This window comes from Talpa occidentalis, unplaced genomic scaffold (genome assembly GCF_014898055.3).
Source record: "Talpa occidentalis isolate TD23 unplaced genomic scaffold, MPIMG_talOcc4v2.1 talOcc4.15, whole genome shotgun sequence".
Lineage (NCBI taxonomy): Eukaryota > Metazoa > Chordata > Mammalia > Eulipotyphla > Talpidae > Talpa > Talpa occidentalis.
In genome coordinates, this window is record NW_023601543.1 from 82063675 (window position 1) to 82082165 (window position 18491).

At 43.0% G+C, this 18491-nt stretch overlaps 1 protein-coding gene across 1 annotated transcript in view; it reads left to right on the forward strand.

Moving 5' to 3' along the window:
* The first annotated feature begins 6862 nt into the window (after positions 1-6862).
* Positions 6863-18491, forward strand: part of ACE2 (angiotensin converting enzyme 2) — a 43529-nt gene continuing 31900 nt past the window's right edge. The window contains exons 1-2 of the mRNA XM_037513124.2: positions 6863-7100; positions 17427-17585. Coding sequence (XP_037369021.1) covers positions 6915-7100; positions 17427-17585 — 345 coding nt within the window. The 5' untranslated portion in view covers positions 6863-6914. The remainder of the gene's footprint in view (positions 7101-17426; positions 17586-18491) is intronic.

Below are 18491 nucleotides of genomic sequence, written 5' to 3' on the forward strand. Positions count from 1 at the left end.
TTGTCAAGAGTTCTACTATTTAAACAATTCTGAGTTGTCAGCTTGGTAGGAAGTAAAAAATGTATTTAGTAAGGTTGAGAGATTATAACCTCGATCAGCATTCCTAGGACCAAGCTTGGATTTAGTACAACTGGCTCCGCCTGGGTATTGTTCCATTACCTCTCTGTGAGTTCTCCCCCTTCAACTTGGTGGGAAGCACTCTCTGAATGCGTGAGAAGATTGGCGCTGGAAACAACAACTAGCTTTGACCAAGCCCCGTTGATGGGTCAGACCAGGCAAATCCCTTAGAAGGAGAGGAGAGAAGGGCACAGTGACGTCACCAAGAGGAGCCTGCTGGACCCCAAGAAGACAACCACTGTTGAACACTTCTGGTGGAATCAGAAAACATGGCTCTTATACTCAGTTTGAAAACTGAGGTAGAGGCCAAAAAGGATGAAGATTTATGCTAATATATTTAGTCAGTTCAGAAATATTAAGCAAAGTGTCAAAGTCTTCAGCCACCCTCAGGCTCTAAGTAAGAGGCGGGCACTGGCTCCAAAGCATTGTATGCTTCGAATGCCCATCAATGTTTTGGCCTTGACTTGGACTGGGGCTGACACTTGACCATGACTATCTTTCATGTTAGCTGCCCTCTCTGAACCTGCATCTTGTCTCAACTCAATCTCCCTGTGATCTTGAGCCCACAGGGAGTAAATGTGATGCTCTGGCCAAGTTCCTGGAAACCTCTTTTATCACTTCCCTGTTCAGTCCATGCAGGGCTCCTCTGAAGGACAGGGGTTGTTTCAAGTGATTTTTCCCTTCATCTGTCTACCCTGTTTTCCTCCTGAGATTTGGACTGTGTAATATTTTCCTGTACATTGGGACCCCAAAAAAAGATCTTTTCCTCTTGGTCTTAACTGAAAAAATCACTTAGGATGAAGGTTCAAGTTTTGCTTCTAAGGCCCTAGATATAGTGTGAGTATGGAAAGAAATTGGGGTTATATGACGGACACTGTGCTCTCATAAATCCTGACCAGTAATGACAAGCAACCTTCCTGGGATCCAGTTTGTCTCCACAAATTTGAATTGTATGTCTGTTGAAAATATTTGTCATTTTGGGGCTTCCCCGGTGGCGCAGCGGTTGAGCGCCGGGTTGCGAAGCTGCCCGCGGCCTCTGCCGCGCCGGTTCGATCCCCGGCTGCTCCCCGGCCACCGGAGGAGGGTCCCACATGGCGCGCAGACCTCTCCTGCCGCCCGCTGCTCCCCTCAGCGGTGTGCTTCGGTCCTTCTGCCTGCTCTGCTCCCCGCCCTGGCTCTGGTGAATTCTCTCACCCTCCCGCGCTTCTGACTATATCCAGTGCATGTATAAACAAACAAACAAACAAATAAATAAATAAAACATGCCTCTATAAAAAAAAAATTCTAAAAAAAAAAAGAAAAAGAAAATATTTGTCATTTTGGTTCATGAAGATTATCTTTGCTCTGTCTGTTCAAGTGGCTGCTATGCAACTAGAATGTAAATGTCATTTTCTGTAAAGTACTTATAGACTTGCTTTGTGTCATCAGTATGTGGTCACAACCAATTGTACAAAATGAAAAATTCTTGCTCATGGAAAGCTTTAAATATCTTTATATTTCTATTCTTTATATCCCTGATATCATTCCTTCTTTCTGTCAGAAATTGCATGAAACATCTCTTTTTTTTTCCCTCTGAAATTTACCAAAGTTATCCTCTCAACTTGGGAAGCTAGAGGAAGTTTTTGCTATAGCTATTTGACAACCCCACCATTTTATGACTCATTTGGAAATGTATATAAAAGGTTGAACAGTAAGGGAATATGGATCTCAAAGTCTATGCACTTTGCTCAGCAGAGTGAAGACCCACCCTCGGGACTGAGCCTATATGAAGAGGAAGCTTTCAGATTGAAGCCCAAGGTTATCTGGTTTCCATTTAGATTTTAGCAGATCAGAAATAGGGAGGGAATTTGTGGTGGGTAGGGCTACTAGAAGTAGATCCTTCCAGAAGTGACAGCAAATTCAGAACCTGCAGAGACAGCAGATTTAATTGCAGTCAAGCTGTTTGCAGTCATTTATTGTCAAGTCCTGGAGACACGGTCACATTATAGGCCCGCAGTAAACCGTTTTCAAGATGATGATACTGAGTCATTTGAAAAAGAAAAAAAGACTCGTAAGATAATGTTCAGGCAACATTCTGATGAGACTGGAATATGTTTTAGAAATATTTCTACCTTAAATGGTTTAAAAATGCAAAAGTGGTGTAATAAAAGCAGTACATTTTAGTCTTGCTAATGTGGGCCTGCTTCTTCTCAGACTATGACAGCTTTTCTAAGGAGCCAGAATGGACAGTTTTCCCATCCTCCCTCACTTCTCAAAGTCTCCTAATTATTACGTAGTTTTCCTTGTTTCGGATAACTTTGATTCCTAAGCCACCAATACTCTTCCCTGTATTCTCATGCACTCATTTATGTAATACTTAGAACTTCCCTGCGAGATGGTGTAACAGTGTTATCAGCTTGGAAACGAGGGAGTTCGGTGTGGGAGGAACAGGACCCACCTCAGACTACACAGTGAACACGTGGGAGAGTGAATCCGCGGCGCCCAGAGTCTTCTAAAGGACAGTCCCACGTGTCTTCCCTGTACTTCAGATGACATTGTGTTTGGCCCAGCTGCTCTCTTCACTGTCCTCCAGATACACTCCTATGTCTCTCTAAAACCGTGGTTCTTAGAAATGGTAGGATGCCCTAAATTACTGTGTATCTAATATTTCTATTAACAAACCTATAATTTACCTTTGGTTGGGCAGCCCAGTTGAGCTGATAGCTGATTTCAAGCTTCTAGTCAGAATACTTGACTGGGCTATAGTCGCTCTCTGACTGGCCTCCCAGCTTCCAGCCTTAACCTTTCAGTGTTTGTTCCCTGACCAGCAGTGAGAGTGATCCAGCTACGACTTTCACCAGATCACTTCCCTGTTTGAAACCCTCTAATGTCTCCCACATTGCCTGGAGTAAAAGCCAAAGTTCTACAATTGTCTCTGAGACCCTCCTGGTGTGGCTCCAGCTTCCTTTCCATCCTCACTTCCTGCCAGCCTCCCTTACACACCGGCTCCAGCAACAATGGCCTTTGTTGTTCTTGACACTTGCGTACACTCTTTGCACTGGCTGTTTCCTCTGCCTGGAACAGCCTTTGCCCCGTTATCCACATGGCTTTCATCCCTTGCTTTAAGTCACTGCTCAGGTGTTACCTTCTCACCCCCACCCCATTATTCACCATCCTCCTTACCTGCTTGCTATTGTAAAGTCAGAGCATTTCCCATAGGCTCTTTCTTTCTTCTCTTTACCCATCTCATAGTATGATGTCCACAGGAGCTTTTCCTGGCCCAGTCATTAATATATATCCAGTATCGAGAACAGTGTCTGGCATATTCTGGTGGTAGCTAATAAGTAATTATTATTTATTTATTTATTTTTATATAATTTTTTATTTTTATATTCCCCATACATTTGCAACCCCCCCATTCTGTCCCCAATCCCTCCCCTCCCCGCCCCCACCCTCTGTGGAGTGTCTCTGGTTCATAGTTGTTTGTTGATTTTGATTTTTTCTTTCTTATAGTTATTCATTTTCCTGGTCCCTTATTTAAGTTTTCTAGGTTCCTGCTATGAGTGAGACCATCCGGTATTTTTCTTTTTCTTTCTGGCTTATTTCGCTGAGCATGATCCCTTCCAGCGCCATCCATGTTGCTGCAAATGGCATGTGTTTATCTTTTTTGAATGCTGAGTAATATTCCATGGTGTATATGTACCACATCTTCTTGATCCAGTCATCTGTTTTTGGGCATTTGGGTTGTTTCCAAAGCTTAGCTATTGTAAACAGTGCTGCAATAAACATAGGGGTGCAGGTGTTCTTTGAAATTGATGTTTCTGTGTCCTTTGGGTAAATACCTAGGAGTGGAATTGCTGGATCATATGGAAGCTCTATGTTTAGTAGGTCCAGAAATCTCCACACAGCTCTCCATAGTGGTTGGACCAGAATAAGTAATTATTGAATCAAGATTCTTGTTGTTCTGAACATGAACTCTTGATCTTTAGAAGACTGAAGACTGCCTGATCCTGTAATGTGTGGTTGTGTGGGAAATTTAGATCTAGTCATACAACTTTACATTTTGTTAAATCTGGTAATGGAAGATAAACTGGGCTGCATCTTTTTTTGAAAAAACTATTCTATTCTTTTATCAGAAAGGAAATGAGGCAGGCAGCTAACGTGTTTCTAGTGAATTCCTCGATATATATAAGTAGGACCAGAGATAAATTTTCCAAGTGCCAACCACATTTTATGAAACTCACCCTCCAACCTTTGTGAAAAGTAGAGCATGTTTCTTGCATTTCTGGTCTCCTAATTTTTTTCTGGTTCTTCATTCCCCAAGACAATCCGTTTCTTTAGGTCAGTTGGTTTTCTGGGCCCCATCCCCTTGGTCTCAAGTAAATTCTTCCCGCTCACAGAATGGGCTGGGAGAGAACTCTCCTGGGCAAAGTTGGCTGTGATGCGCCAGTTCTCCTACAGTATCACCCCCTTGCTTTGCAAAGTCTCTTGGCTTCTGGAATTTTCCTGACTCACTGTTATCTCAGGCTCATTGTCAATCAGTTTTAGTGTTCAGATTTCATATCCTGCTTTGTCCATTTCAGTTTGATCACGCTAATGTTATTTTCTGCCTCACTGAATTGAAGTTGGACTACTCCCTCTCCTTTTCTTTCTTTAAATCCATTCAAGAATTTCATTCAGGAAGTGACTTGAGTGGAATTTTATTTCACCTTTTATTCAAGAAACATTCCAACTCTTTGTTCAGAGCCTTGCCTGCTAGTAGCCATCTCTGGTCTGTTTTTTCTCCTAACCCCTGTGAGTAGCCACTGGGTCTCAATTTTTTCAACTGTGGGGAGTAGCCTACTGAAATGTCACTAATATCCCCCCCACACACACACCTCTTTCTTTAACATTCTTTATCATAATTATTTAAATTTATCAATTACTTTATTAGGATCATGTGTTTCAATTCACATCAGAGGTAGTGAGAGCCCACCTATTTTGGATGTGGCAGAAGCAAATCCATCACCTTCACCAAAGGCACATGTCCCCCGATGCTCATTCTCTGCACCTTCATTATTTACTTCTGCTCTTGCACTATTGCTCACACTTAGCTGAAGCCCCTAACTCTTAAGACCATGCTGCTCGCCTCTGTGCTCTAACTCTCCCGCTTCTTAGCTGACTAAGGTTTAGCCATTTCCTGATCCATATGCTGGCGATACGAACTGTTTACCTAAAAAGCACTTGGGCACTTACTTATTTCTTAAGATACAATAATAGGTACAATGCAGGAATAAGGGAAAGTAGAGGAAACTTTTTATTTTATTTTATTTAAATAATAAATTTTATTTTTATATTCCCCATACATTTGCAACCCCCCCATTCTGTCCCCAATCCCTCCCCTCCCGCCTCCCACTCCCCAAAAACTGTCCCTGGTTCATAGTTTTTTGTTGATTTTGATTTTCACTTTCTTATAGTTATTCATTTTCCTGGTCCCTTATTTAAGTTTTCTAGATTCCTGCTATGAGTGAGACCATCCGGTATTTTTCTTTTTCTTTCTGGCTTATTTCGCTGAGCATGATCCCTTCCAGCGCCATCCATGTTGCTGCAAATGGCATGTGTTTATCTTTTTTGAATGCTGAGTAATATTCCATGGTGTATATGTACCACATCTTCTTGATCCAGTCATCTGTTTTTGGGCATTTGGGCTGTTGTAGAGGAAACTTTTTTAAGGGCTTGGTTACTGCCATTTCACCTGGCCCTGGAAGACTTGTTTTTCTAGGTGAAGAAATGTGTTCTCTGTGCAAAGCTTTCATAATCACCATGAAGCAGGCCCTTAGCCTTGCCATTTAAAGGGGCACCTGTCTGTCACCTGTGACTCTTATACCTGCTCCCTGGGGATGAAGACACAGATGCAGTTCGTGAGCTCTGTTACTGTGAGTGCTGATGTCTCTTCGAATTCTACGGGGCCACGACCCCCCCACCATGGTATATGGGTGATGAGCACTTGACACTGACACTCCTTGAATTTCATGCAGCATGAAGGTATTCTTATTTCCTTGTGACCCTGACTGAGTTTCGAACAGGTAAGTGAAAGGGAAGGAGGAGCCAATGCAGACAGGCATAGAACCAGTGTTCAGTGTGGTCATCTAAACTATAGAAAATGAGCCCTTTAAAGTTTTCCCAAAGCAGATCAAGTGAGTAGAAATGTGGGGTGGAGAGTTCTTGTAATTTTTAAAAATGGTCATGGAAATGAAAATGTATCAGAAAAAAAAATGAATTCCATAATGACAAGGGTAGTTGTTTCATTAGGAAGGGAAAATGCTAACCAAGTAGATAGTGTCTGTGTATATGAACATGAAATTAAAAAAAAAGAGTGAGGGCATAAGTGACTAGTAAAGAATTGTCTGAAAAATCTATAAGTACAAACATTACCCCCAGGACCCCTAATTTGAAACTTCTTTGGTCACTGTAAAATTATAACACTCTCAGTGTATATGTAACAGCTTTTTAGGAACATATTAACCAAATGTACAAGTTTTGATTTGACCATAATGTGCAAGGGGAATTATGATTCTCTAGGATTAATGAATAACATTTGTTTATTTGATTTACTGTAAAAATCATTCTAAAATCTGTTTACATATCTGTCCTCTCCAGGATGAACTTTATGTTGGTTCAGCAGATTGTTTACTGTTTCTTCTTCTTTTTTTTTTTTTCCGTCTTCCCTGCTCAGTGCCCAACCCAAGTTCAAAGGCTGACGAGAGAGAACAACTCATGAAGAGGTTTGGCTCTAGGGAAAGTTCTTCAGTGGATGGGAGCTTGGTGCACAGGGAAAGATGTCAGGCTTTTCCTGGCTCCTTCTCAGCCTTGTTGCTGTAGCCACTGCTCAGACAACCACTGAGGATGAAGCCAAGGCCTTTTTGAACACTTTTAACACTGAAGCTGAAGAGGTGTCTTATAAGAGTTCGCTTGCTTCCTGGGACTATAACACCAATATCACCGAAGAGAATGTCCAAAAGATGGTGAGTGCTCATGGCTGCATAGGGGCATTTGTTGCTTCTTAGAGATTAGATGACTGTTCCTGAAACTGAAAAGGGAAATCAAAGAAATATTCTGAGCTGTGAAGTTGGATGTTTACCTCAGTATTTCTGATTCTGGAGTCCTAGAATGAATTGACCTTGGGGTTGCTTTATTTGGGAAATTGTTACCAAATAATTCACTGGTCTCAGTCCAGATTCTTGGAAATCAGTGGACAGGCTGTGGAAAGTGCTACCACCATTGTCATCATAGTCAGGGCTTCAGCGCACTTCGTAGAGATGCTAATGATTGCTTGAAGCCTGCAATGTCAATAGGAATCTCTAAAGAGTCTACAATGATACAGTAACTGAAAATGCAAGCGGAGGCTTAGTGAAAGGGCTAGCTAGTAATGAAACTCTGAGCGGAGTGAGGCTGATTTGGGAATTCCTTCTTTCTTTGACATGGACTGCTGAGGCACTTCTAAAGGTCACAGAATCCATCCAGAGCCCTGCAAGGAAAGCCATCGTTAAACCGGTTCTGTCAAATCTCAGAACGCCCCAGCAAAGTGAGATGCTTTGTTTGACAAGGGTTTAGGATTTCCTTCTGTCGCAGATCCCAAAGTGGTATCCTTACATGTTTAGTGCCAGAAAATTGAGCAACGTGATTTAATAAAGGATGACTGTGGCACTTGTTCAGCAATCTATTCATTCAAAAATGTAGCTTAGGAGCTTATTTTTTCAAATGATTAGTGGGTTGCAGATTTAAATTAAATCACTTTCATTGCAAAACTATGGGGACAATAAAAAATATCAGTACTTCCCTGGGGTTAGACGGGCAAGGGAAAGAGAGCCACAGCACAGGGGCTTTTAGAGCAGTGAAAATACTCTGCAGGATATTATAATGATGGGTGCATGCCATTAGATATCTGTCCAAATGCAGAATGTTCCATGCCAAGAGGGAATGCTAGGGTAAACGATGGCCTCTGAGTGATGATGGTAATGTCAGTGCAGGGTCGTCCTAGGTAAACAAGGCACCCGTCTGGCGAGTGATGTTCCTAGTGGGGGAGACTGTGTGTGGGAGGCTTGGTGTGCACGAGGCATATGGGAACTCTCCAGACCTTCCTCTCAAATCTATTGTGAACCTAAAACTCTAAAAAGTGAAGTTTTAAAAATAAAAAAAACCCACACACAAAGTGGGTTCTTGAAGGTTTTACGGGGGAAAGTAATCTAAGATATCCCATTATTAGTTTTTATATTGCTTGTATTTTAAAATAAACAAATATTTTTTTAAATAAAATTCATTATTTTAATTAGAAAAAATAAAGTATTGCCATTGACTCGACAGGTCAACTTTGGTAACTTCTGCCTCAATAGAAATCCCTCTGGAGAACTTTTTAAATTTTTCAAAAGGTCAAAGAAATCCTGGAGATTTCCATCGGCCAGTGTTGACATAGGAGATCTTCTTTTTTCTTGTTTCATATATTGGTCTTACCTCTCTTCATCTCCACAGTGTTTCTTACTGCCCCCTCCACCGCTCCCCACCCCCACGCTCTTTATTTGATCTCTGTTAGAGGTGCCCAGAGTGTACGCTGCATTTGTTTTCCTTCTCGGATGATGGGGGAATGGGTGGTGGTGAGGGTACCCCAGCATTCTGCCTAATAATGGGCACTGGAGCCAGACTGTCTGGGTGTAGATCCTGACTTCACCGCTTTCTAGCTGGGTCTCCTGGAACTAGGTAATTAACCTCTCGGTACCTTAGTGTTTGCATCTGTGATACAGAACATAACACTCACATCTGCCTCCTAGGGTCACTGTGAATTTTGAATTAATACACAAAACCACCTAAGTGGTGCTCGATGCTTGTGAACACAAGGGACCATCAGACATTAGTGTCATAAGTGGGAGTGGTTATGATCGCCCAAGGGGCATGAAAGGCAAGTGATAGGATGAGATGTAGTGATATTTGTTGAAATCATCTCTGGATTATTAAGTACTATCATTTCTTAATTGCACTGGCTGATTAGATCAAAGGCCAAAAAACGAAAGGGCATGCATTACAAAGTATGGTCAAACTTCAGCTAAGCACAGGCCCTTTTAAAGGAAAGTGAAAATCTTTGAAGGCAAGAAGCAAGCAGGGGCCCACCGTCTCCTGGCTTGAGCTGTGGTGAAGGGTGTGTTGGTGTATTTTGTGTGAATTTCCCTGGACAGGAAGGCAGTGAGAAGGGAGGGAAATGGCTCTTGCATCAATTTTCTGATCACATGTACTGAGGTCCCCAAATGCCACGGGCTCTTGCGCAGGTGCTCTGAGAGGTAGCGAGATCAGCAGGCTACTGAGGTGTGATCTGCTGCTGGTGGTCATACTTTAAGGAAGAATTTTAGAAATGGAAAATGTTCCTCTACCCCTCTCCCCCCAAAAAAGAGTAGTGGGAATGATTCAAAGGGGTCAGACAGAGTGGGGAGGGAAAGCCAACATAACCGTACAAAGAAAATAGCAATTCATCTGAGAAGGCGAAGGCGAAGGCGCATGAGTGTTCACGGTCTTATTGGCTGAATCTCTTCCTACCAGAAAGATGGCGCCTTTGAAAGCTCAAAAGAGAGAAACTGATAACAAGTAGGAGGAGGTGGTATTTATATCACAAGTGGTGAAACTGGTGCGACTTGTAAAACTAAGCGATTCTTTAATCTAAAAAAAAGAAGATGTTGAAAGATGATAGATGAGTTTTCAAGTACTGAAGCCAACTTATGGCGTGTAGCCCCACCGTGCGGGGGGTAAGGAAGTCTGCTGAGTTCTGCTGGAGGCCGTACTTCTTCATCACTCTATCAGTGCCCGAGTTATGTCACTTGGCAGTGCTGTCCCACCCAGGTGATGTGACTGTGCCTTTTGCCATGGCACTCACTTTGACCAGCGGGCTGTAAGCTGACAGGATGCCAGAGGAGGTTTGGAATGGACTTGAACAATGGTCCTTTGCACTGTTGCCTTCCTCAGGACATGTCTGGGCCAGCCAGCGTAAGAATGAACAGCACATAGAATATTTATCCTGGCATAACCAACCCCGAGAGTTGTGAGTATGTCTATCCAAGACCAGCAGAGCTGCCCGGCAACCCCTTCGTGATTCTAGGTCTGTGAACAATAAACGCCGATGCCATTGAGGTTCTTGGTTGTTTGTTATGTAGGATTACTGCAGCAATAGGGAACTCACACAGGAGGGGAAGTTTGGGCTGTGTGACACGTGTATGTTCATATCCGATCGGGGTGACATGACTGAGGACATTCTCCCATTTCCTAGTTGTCTATGAGTGTGGCTTTCGGAGTCAGTATTCTGGGCATGGAAGCCTATGGATGTCACTTAATATGATGATTCGTAGACCCAGTTGTGAGAGGTTTCCAAATGGCGCAGAAATTTAGTGAAAATAATTACCAAGCCCTTGTCACATGAGATGTTGTGAAGAGGTGTTGGGTTCAGTAAGTGGGGTCCTTGGGTTGCCTCTGAGAAGTTTCAGCAGAGCTCCCCTTTCAGCGACACACGGCAAGTTTGCCAAAGAGACAAAGGTGTTCGCTTATATCCAAAAAGGTTAGATTTATTATTAGAAGGCAGGGAGGGACACTTGCACAGACACAGGCGGGCAGAAAGAGCTGCATCGTGCCAGGGCAGAAATTGTTCTGCTCTAGTGCTCTTCTTTGGAGGAGGGGTTCATTTCTTTGTGGAATTGTTATCTATTGTTAAATTAATCACTTTCAGGGTGTGATTGGGTTGATTTGTAAGGACCGGTGATTCCCTCTCATGGCCCTCTGCCTCCATACCCCCACCTCTGGTCAGTTCCTCAGATACTTTCTACAGCAGTTTGCTTTCTCCACAGCGGTCTGCATTTTTCATCTTTATAGCTGGTTTAATGACTATGTTAATCATTTCTACCCCCACCTGCAGTGTCTGGTCTTGCGTGCCTCCATCCCAGATTCTTTCTCTAAGCCCCTGTCATCCTGTTACACAACAAATTGCCTCTTGGCTTTCTAGTAAATCCAGTTCTCATGTTTGAGATCAAATGCATTCATCACTTCAACTGTGATTATCTTCTCAGTAAAATGATAATACTTTTTGTGCTTTGCCCTTCTTTGTAAGTTTATTGGTTTGATTTTTTGAATAGAGACAATTATAAAGCAAAAGGCTTTTTTCTCCAAAGTCAGAAGCCTGGCAGCCACATAGGAGTTCCTGGACTATTTTTAACCCTGCAAGAGTGCCAAGAGACCCCACTGCTTGCAGGGGCCTCTGGACCCCTGCTCTGGTACGTGGCTGTGACCGCTGTCCATGCAGCCGAATTGGGTGTGGGAGACTTCCCTGTGGGATCCCTGCAGCTCTTTGTGAACACCGAACACCGTAGAAACATCTCCTGGGGAGTTCTCAGCAGCTGTGATGAGAGTGCAGGAGGCCCAGACTCACCAGTCGGTGGTCTCTGAGTTTTCGTCAGCCCCCTGCTGCTGGGCCCCCTAGAAGTGTTGGACACCCCTGATCCCCAAACTTGTTCCTCTGTTTTCGGGACCTGGGTCATCATGAACTCAGAGCAAAGTAACTTTAAGCTGCTATGTTATACCCAAGGGGAGACTGTCGACTTCATCCCTGCCTCCTAGGAGTGTGTCCCACACCCGAGACACATACACACTACCTATACACATTACTACAAACCAGCTACACACAGGTACAGGGACAGGAATGTCACTGTGCGCCAATCCCATGGCTTCAGGAGATCTGATGCCACCTTGACTATCTTGAGCTGGTCGTGACACCCTGGGCAAGTCACTCATTTTGTTGTCTCTTGAACTGTAAGGGGGTAGTGAGCCCAACCGAATTTCTTTGTTAAGTGACAATTGTGAATGAAAGTGTTCCTCACGCGGAGGGTGAGATGCATCAGAGGCCTGGTTCCTGCCAACTTTCCTTTCTCATGAAACTTGACAATATTTCAGTTTAGTGATGTGATGTTGGTGAAATTGAACTCGAGCAACTCCAAATGACATGTTTAAATACAGCCAAACTGGGCACAGTTACTCACTGATCTAGGCAGGACACTAGCTACATCTAAGCAGTCACCAGCTACATCCAGGGAAGGTAGTCTGGGGCAGGAACTTCTGGGGTGCTGCTTCTTGCTGTGTGCCAGCCAGGTAACTGTGTGAGAGGGCAGCCACTCTATTTTGGCCAAATCCTTTGATTTGGAGAGTTCCATGGGGGTTTCAGACCTATTGATAGGACCTAGGGAATAAGGTGATTTTTTTTTCTTTGCTTTTACTATTGAGGGCTTTAAACAACAGCATTATTGAGATATAACTTATGTATCATAAACTTCACCCATTTATATTTTTTAAAGATTTATTTATTTATGCATACAAGAACTGGGGTATAGGCCAGAGGTGTGGCGGGGGTGTGTGTATGTGAGAAGATTCACCAGAAACAGAGCAGGGAGCACAACAGGCAGATTAACCGAGATACACTGCTGAGGGGAACAGAGGGGAGACAGGAGAGGTCTGCTGCGCCATGTGGGTCACCTCCCTGGCTGGGGATCGAACTCGTGCTGCAGTGGCTGCGGATGGCTTTATTAATGCTCTGTTTTAACCCCTTACGCCATCAGGGAAGCCCAACTTCACCCACTTAAAGTACACAATTCAATGCTTTTTAGTATATTTATGGATCTGTACACATCGCCACATTGGTGCACATCACCACCATCTAATTTTATAAGATTTTCATCACTCCAAAGAGAAACCACATGCCCATCAGCAACCTCTCTTCCTCCCCCTCCCATAGCTCTAAGCAATCACTAACCTGCTTTCTGTCTATAGACTTGCCGCCTCAAAGAATTTTAAAACAACCTTAATACCAGTGCCATCATACCTAAGACAAATTCCTTAGTTTAATCAAATATCTAGTAAATACGCAAATGCACACCACTCGCTCATATATTTTGAAAGTGTCTGCTGGTTTGTTTGAATCAGGATCAGGCAAGTTCCTCTCCTTCCAGCTGTTTTGCTGGAGGTACTTTAAATCTCTTCTGCTCTATGCAGTCCCTGCCTCACCTTTTCTCCTTTGTAATTTATCAGTGGAGGAATTGAGTGTTGGGTCCCATTGAAACTCTCACTTTCTGCCTTTGTTGACTGTGTCCATTTAACGTTGCTTAACATGCTCTTTTGCTCCCTGCATTTGCTGTATTTGCTGTGAGTGCATGGATCTAGGGCAGAGGTCGGCACGCTGTGAAAGTTCAGATGGCAAATAGCTCAGGCTCTGTGGGCCCTAGGGCCTCTGTTCAACTCTGCCATGGTAGACAATTCAGCTGCCGCTGCAGGACGAAAGCTGCCACAGACTGCACATACATACGCGTGACTATGTTTCAGTAAAACTTTATTTACAAAAACAGATAGTGGGCAGAGTCCTGAGTCCAGAGTCATGTTTCACCTGTGCATTATTTCATAGGTGCGAAACTGAATATGCACTGCTAGCATAGCGCAGGAATACGGAGCCGAGAAACTACAAAGGCCAGTTCAGATCTCCAGAGCTCTGGAAAAAAAGAAGCAAGTTAAAGAACCCTCCATAACCCAGAGCCCAAGGCATTACTACTTTAGACACAGATAAACTGAAGCTACATTAAAGATTAAATAAAAAAAGCAAAACTTGAAATATTATCGGAAACTATAGCTGATACTTGACTAGTGTCGCTTTATGAAATGGTTGGTTGGAAATGGTTCGTTAAATAAGAGACCAAAGGATCAAACTCTACAGGGAAAAATTGACCAAATCAATTGCATTAGAATTAAAAACAAACTTCTGTGTATCAGGACACATGAATACGCGCACACACACACACACACACACACACACACGACAAGTAGACCTTGAGAAAATATTTGTGATGTATATAATTAACAAAAGGTTATCAGCCAGGATATATATTTACTAAGTGATAGGAAAAAGACAAAAATCCGCTAGAAAAATGGGGGAAAGATGTGAGCATCAAATTCATAGAGGAGGATTTAGCACATATATACCTATAACCTAACTAATAATCAGGGAAATAAAATAACACTAATAAAGAAGTGCTGACTTGACATAAAATCAGATTTACCAAAATGTAAATATCTATTGAAGCTGAAAATTGCTTGAATCTAGTAATTTCTTGCAGGAATTCCACCTTGAGAGTTTCACCTGCATATTCAAGGAACTTTGACTTGTGTTGATTTCTAGAAAATGTCCATATTTTCAGGTGAAAATGGAACGTTGCCAATTTCGTATGGCAACTGTTAAGCAGTTTTATTTAGGCTCGGAGACTTCTACTGAGGATGGAATAGGTTGTAAATAATATTAAAAAGAGTAGCTTGGGATGAAAGTCTGTCCTCAGCCACCAAAATTCAAGGCAACATAAAGTCAATTTTTGAAGGAATAAAGTATAACACTTGTAGTAGAGCTGTGGTAAGTCAAATAAAATAAAATAACACAGGAAACTTCAAAGTTACCACATGAAGAATAATAACAAATTATTGAGGTGAAGGCCTTTTGGGGATTGTGAGTTGTTCCCAAAGTTGTTTGAGAATAAAATTATTCCTGTACTTTGGTGTCAAGGTTTACCAGCAATTTTGCTTAACGTAATATCATCCTGGATTGGGGCGAGAAGGGCAGGGACTGAGGGGCGAGTGGTGGATTGCAGAGAGGAGACTGTGCTGTAACCCTTTATTGCTCACTCCTTCCCACTCCTGCAGGCTAGAGAGAACACTAGAATGTGTCTGTTGTCAATGGTTAAAGAACATGGGCTTTGGAAGTAAACTTACCTGGGCTGATGTCCTGGTTCTTGTAATGATTAGCTGTGTGACCTAGCAAAAGTTGCAAGCCCACCCTGCGCTCAATTTCCTCATTTGTGAAGTGGAGACGATCACCACTGCCTCACTAGGCTGTTTCTGAAGATTAATTGAGAAGTCGTTCCTCTTCTCTTCATCTCACCCCTTGCTGTCATTTCCCCGGGACCATTCCCATCAGGCCACATGCCTGCTTGGAACGCCCAAGTGACTCCTTAGTAGTCACAGAACGAAAGCCAAATTTCTTGGTCTCGACAGTGCAGTCCTGCCTGGTGCCTTGCCTTTGGGATCTGTACTAGTTATCTAGTGTGTAATAAATACCACAAGCTTAGCTGCTTCAAACAACACACATTTATTATCGCACAGTCTCTGTGGGTCAGATTGCACACTTAATAGAATAGTCCAGCTTAGCTGGACCTTCCACTTCTGAGTCTCATAAGATTGCCATCCAAGTTCTGGCTAGAGCTGTGGTCTCATTGACGTTCTACTGGAGAGGAATCCACTTGCCAGCTAATGTCGTTGCTCATAGCATTCAGATCCTTGTATGCTGGTGCGCTGAGGCTTTGGTTTCTAGAAGCCATTCTCATTCTTCACTGCGTGGCACTCTCTCAGCCTAGCTCACCATACAGTATCTTGCTGCATCAGAGCCAGCAAGGGAGAGATAGTCTCTGAGCAAGGCGACTATTACAATCTCAGATCATGTAAGCGTGTGCATCCGTCACCTCTGCTATGTTCCACTGCTTAGAAGCAAGTCATGGGTCCTGCTCTCACTCAGGGGACAGGATCACACAAGGCTGTGCCACCAGGAGGTAGGGATCAGGGGAGCCAGATTAGAGTCTGCCCACCCTGGGGTCCAGGAGCCACATGCCGGCAGCTGATGCGAGCTCCCGGGCACACTTTGGAGATAGTACAGGTTTGGTTTAGACCACGCCATGAGCTGAATAGCACAATCCAGCGAGTCACATGAATTTTTTTGGTTTCCCAGTGCGTATAAAAGTCTTGTCCACACTATGCTATAGTCTATTAAGTGTGCAATAGCATTGTGCCTAAAAATATAAGGTACAGGCCTTAATTTAAAAACAGTTTATTTCTTTAAAAATGAGAACAGTCATCTGAGTCTTCAGCAAATAATCTTTTATGCTGGTGGAGGGTCTTATAAAAAATGCAGTATCTGCAAAACACAACATGGTGAAGGTCAATACAATGAGGTGTGCCTGTGTTTATTTCTCTGGAACCCTTTATCCACATATTCGAAATGGAGATAAAATGATATTCCATATCATGGAGTTGTCAGGAAGATCACAGGAGATAAATTATTTTGCAAAGTACTTCACAACCATCCAACGCCTATCTACTTTAAGGTCTGTCTGAAAAATCACCTTCTCCATGAAGGTATGGCCAGATATGATCACCTGTGTGAATTGCTCTTTTCCTTTAACAGAAAATGCTTGGTCCACTCAGAGTTTATGCACTATCATATGCTCGGATGTTTCATTAATGAAACATTTATGATACATTCTTAAGGACAGTAACTTTTTTCTATAAATCATAAAATAGCTGGCATTTTTCCAATTCTTAGGATATTTTTGATACTCTGATAATTATTTTATAATTTTTCAGTTCTTCTCATGCTTACCACAACCCTTTAAGGTAAATTCTTGCATTATTCTCATTTTACAAATAAGGCAATTGTGGCTCAGAGAGGCTAAATAATTTTCCCAAGGCCACACAGCTAGTCAGCTGTGTCTTGTTCCAAGACTGGAGCTCTTACCTACTCATGTGCTACCTCTTTTCTGTACTTCTCTATAGAGAAGTACACTGTACGAAGTAGTTGCTCATTTTAGTCTTGGATAAATGGATATGAGTTTGTGCCTTGAAGTTAGATGGCGCTGCAGAGGTCCACACACCTATTGATGTTCAAGATGGGGACAAGTGAATCCTGTCACCATTACCTGCTTGTGGGTTTCTTTTGCTGGTAGATAATCACCATGGATACCCAATGGCTATATTCCAGACAACCTTCCTTAGGGATCATCATTTAAAATCAGAATTTCTTGTAAGTCATGGCACCACAGAGCTTCCTGCAAACTGGCTCTCATTTACTATGGTTCCCATCACCACAAGGGCTGTATTCCCATTAAGTCCACTGTGAGCTCTACCAGGCTCTCCCTTAGGGCATTCTTCCTTGAATTCTCAGTCAACAGTCCCACGTCACAGTGCTCAAGCCAGAAATTCCAGGGTCCCTCAATGTGAGTCAACTGTGAGAATTCACTTCCAGTTCTGGGGACAGGACCCTTGGGAAAGCTAGGCACTGGGCCAAAAAGAGAGAGTGACCAAGAGTGACTTGGTCACTCTTAACCTAAGCCTTGACCTTCAGTAAAGTAGAGAACGAAACCACTCAGGAGCTCTCAGATGTTCCACCAGATGTTCTTTGGACTACATCTTCTGTTCTTTCTGCTCATGAAGTGCTATTCCAACTCTAATTTTATTTTTTGTCATTTCAGAATGAAGCTGGGGCCAACTGGACTGCCTTTTATGAAGGGCAGTCCAAGCTCGCTGAGAAGTATAAACTAGAAGATATTAAGGACCCCATAGTCAAGCTTCAGTTGAAGTCTCTTCAGCAGAAAGGCTCATCAGTACTTTCAGAAGAAAAAATCAAACAAGTATGTGAATGTTTTAGTACTGATCCCCAGAGTTGAAATGTGTGGGAACTCTTCCACACTATTATCATCCACGACAGTAATGCTGATTTAAAAAGAGCTCTGTCACTAGGAGGGTGAGCTCAGAATTTATCATCCAGACCGGAGTCCTTTGGGGAGTGAAAGAAGATACTGCTGCTAGTTATGTTAGGACACAGGCATAAACAGGACTGTCTGGGCACTGGGTGTGTACATGCACCCCAGACAGAGTTACCTTCTGAGCACCAAGCAGCCTAAAGATTACGCTGGTCTATGCCCTTGGTTCTCAACCGGGGTTGATTTTGCAAACAGTGTGCCCCAGGACATGTGACCATGCCTGGAGATATTTTGGGTTGTCACAACTGGAGGGGTTGCTATTGGCATCTAGTGGGTGGGGATGTTGTTAAATAGTCCACAGAGCACAAGCAGTCCCCCAACAGCAAAGAATTGTCTGGTCCCAAATATCAATAGCACCAAGCTTGAGGCGTCCCTTACGTAGTCTCCTTCCCCCTTTCATGCTGGACTTTAAGCAAGTTCCTACCACCCTCAGTCCAAAGCACTTTACAGGGGTGATTCGCTTTTTTGCAAGAGATCAATTCCATATACAGAACCCTCTGCTTGATGGAAAGACCCTCCCTCTGTTGTGTATAGAATGTTTTACCTCCATTTTGTTCTGCTTCTGGAACCAAATTGCTGTTTTCTATAATAGTCTTTAACTAAATTAGGGCAGCTCATTTAAAAAAAAAAAAAAACTAGTGCAGTCTTTTCCTTTCTATGCTAAACATCCTTCACTCTATCAATTTCTCCCTAGCAGTTTCAAGTCCCCTAATCAGACCTAGTTGCCTGTTCATTTTGCCACTCTCCTTGGCTGGCACTCAGCCCTCGGCGGGG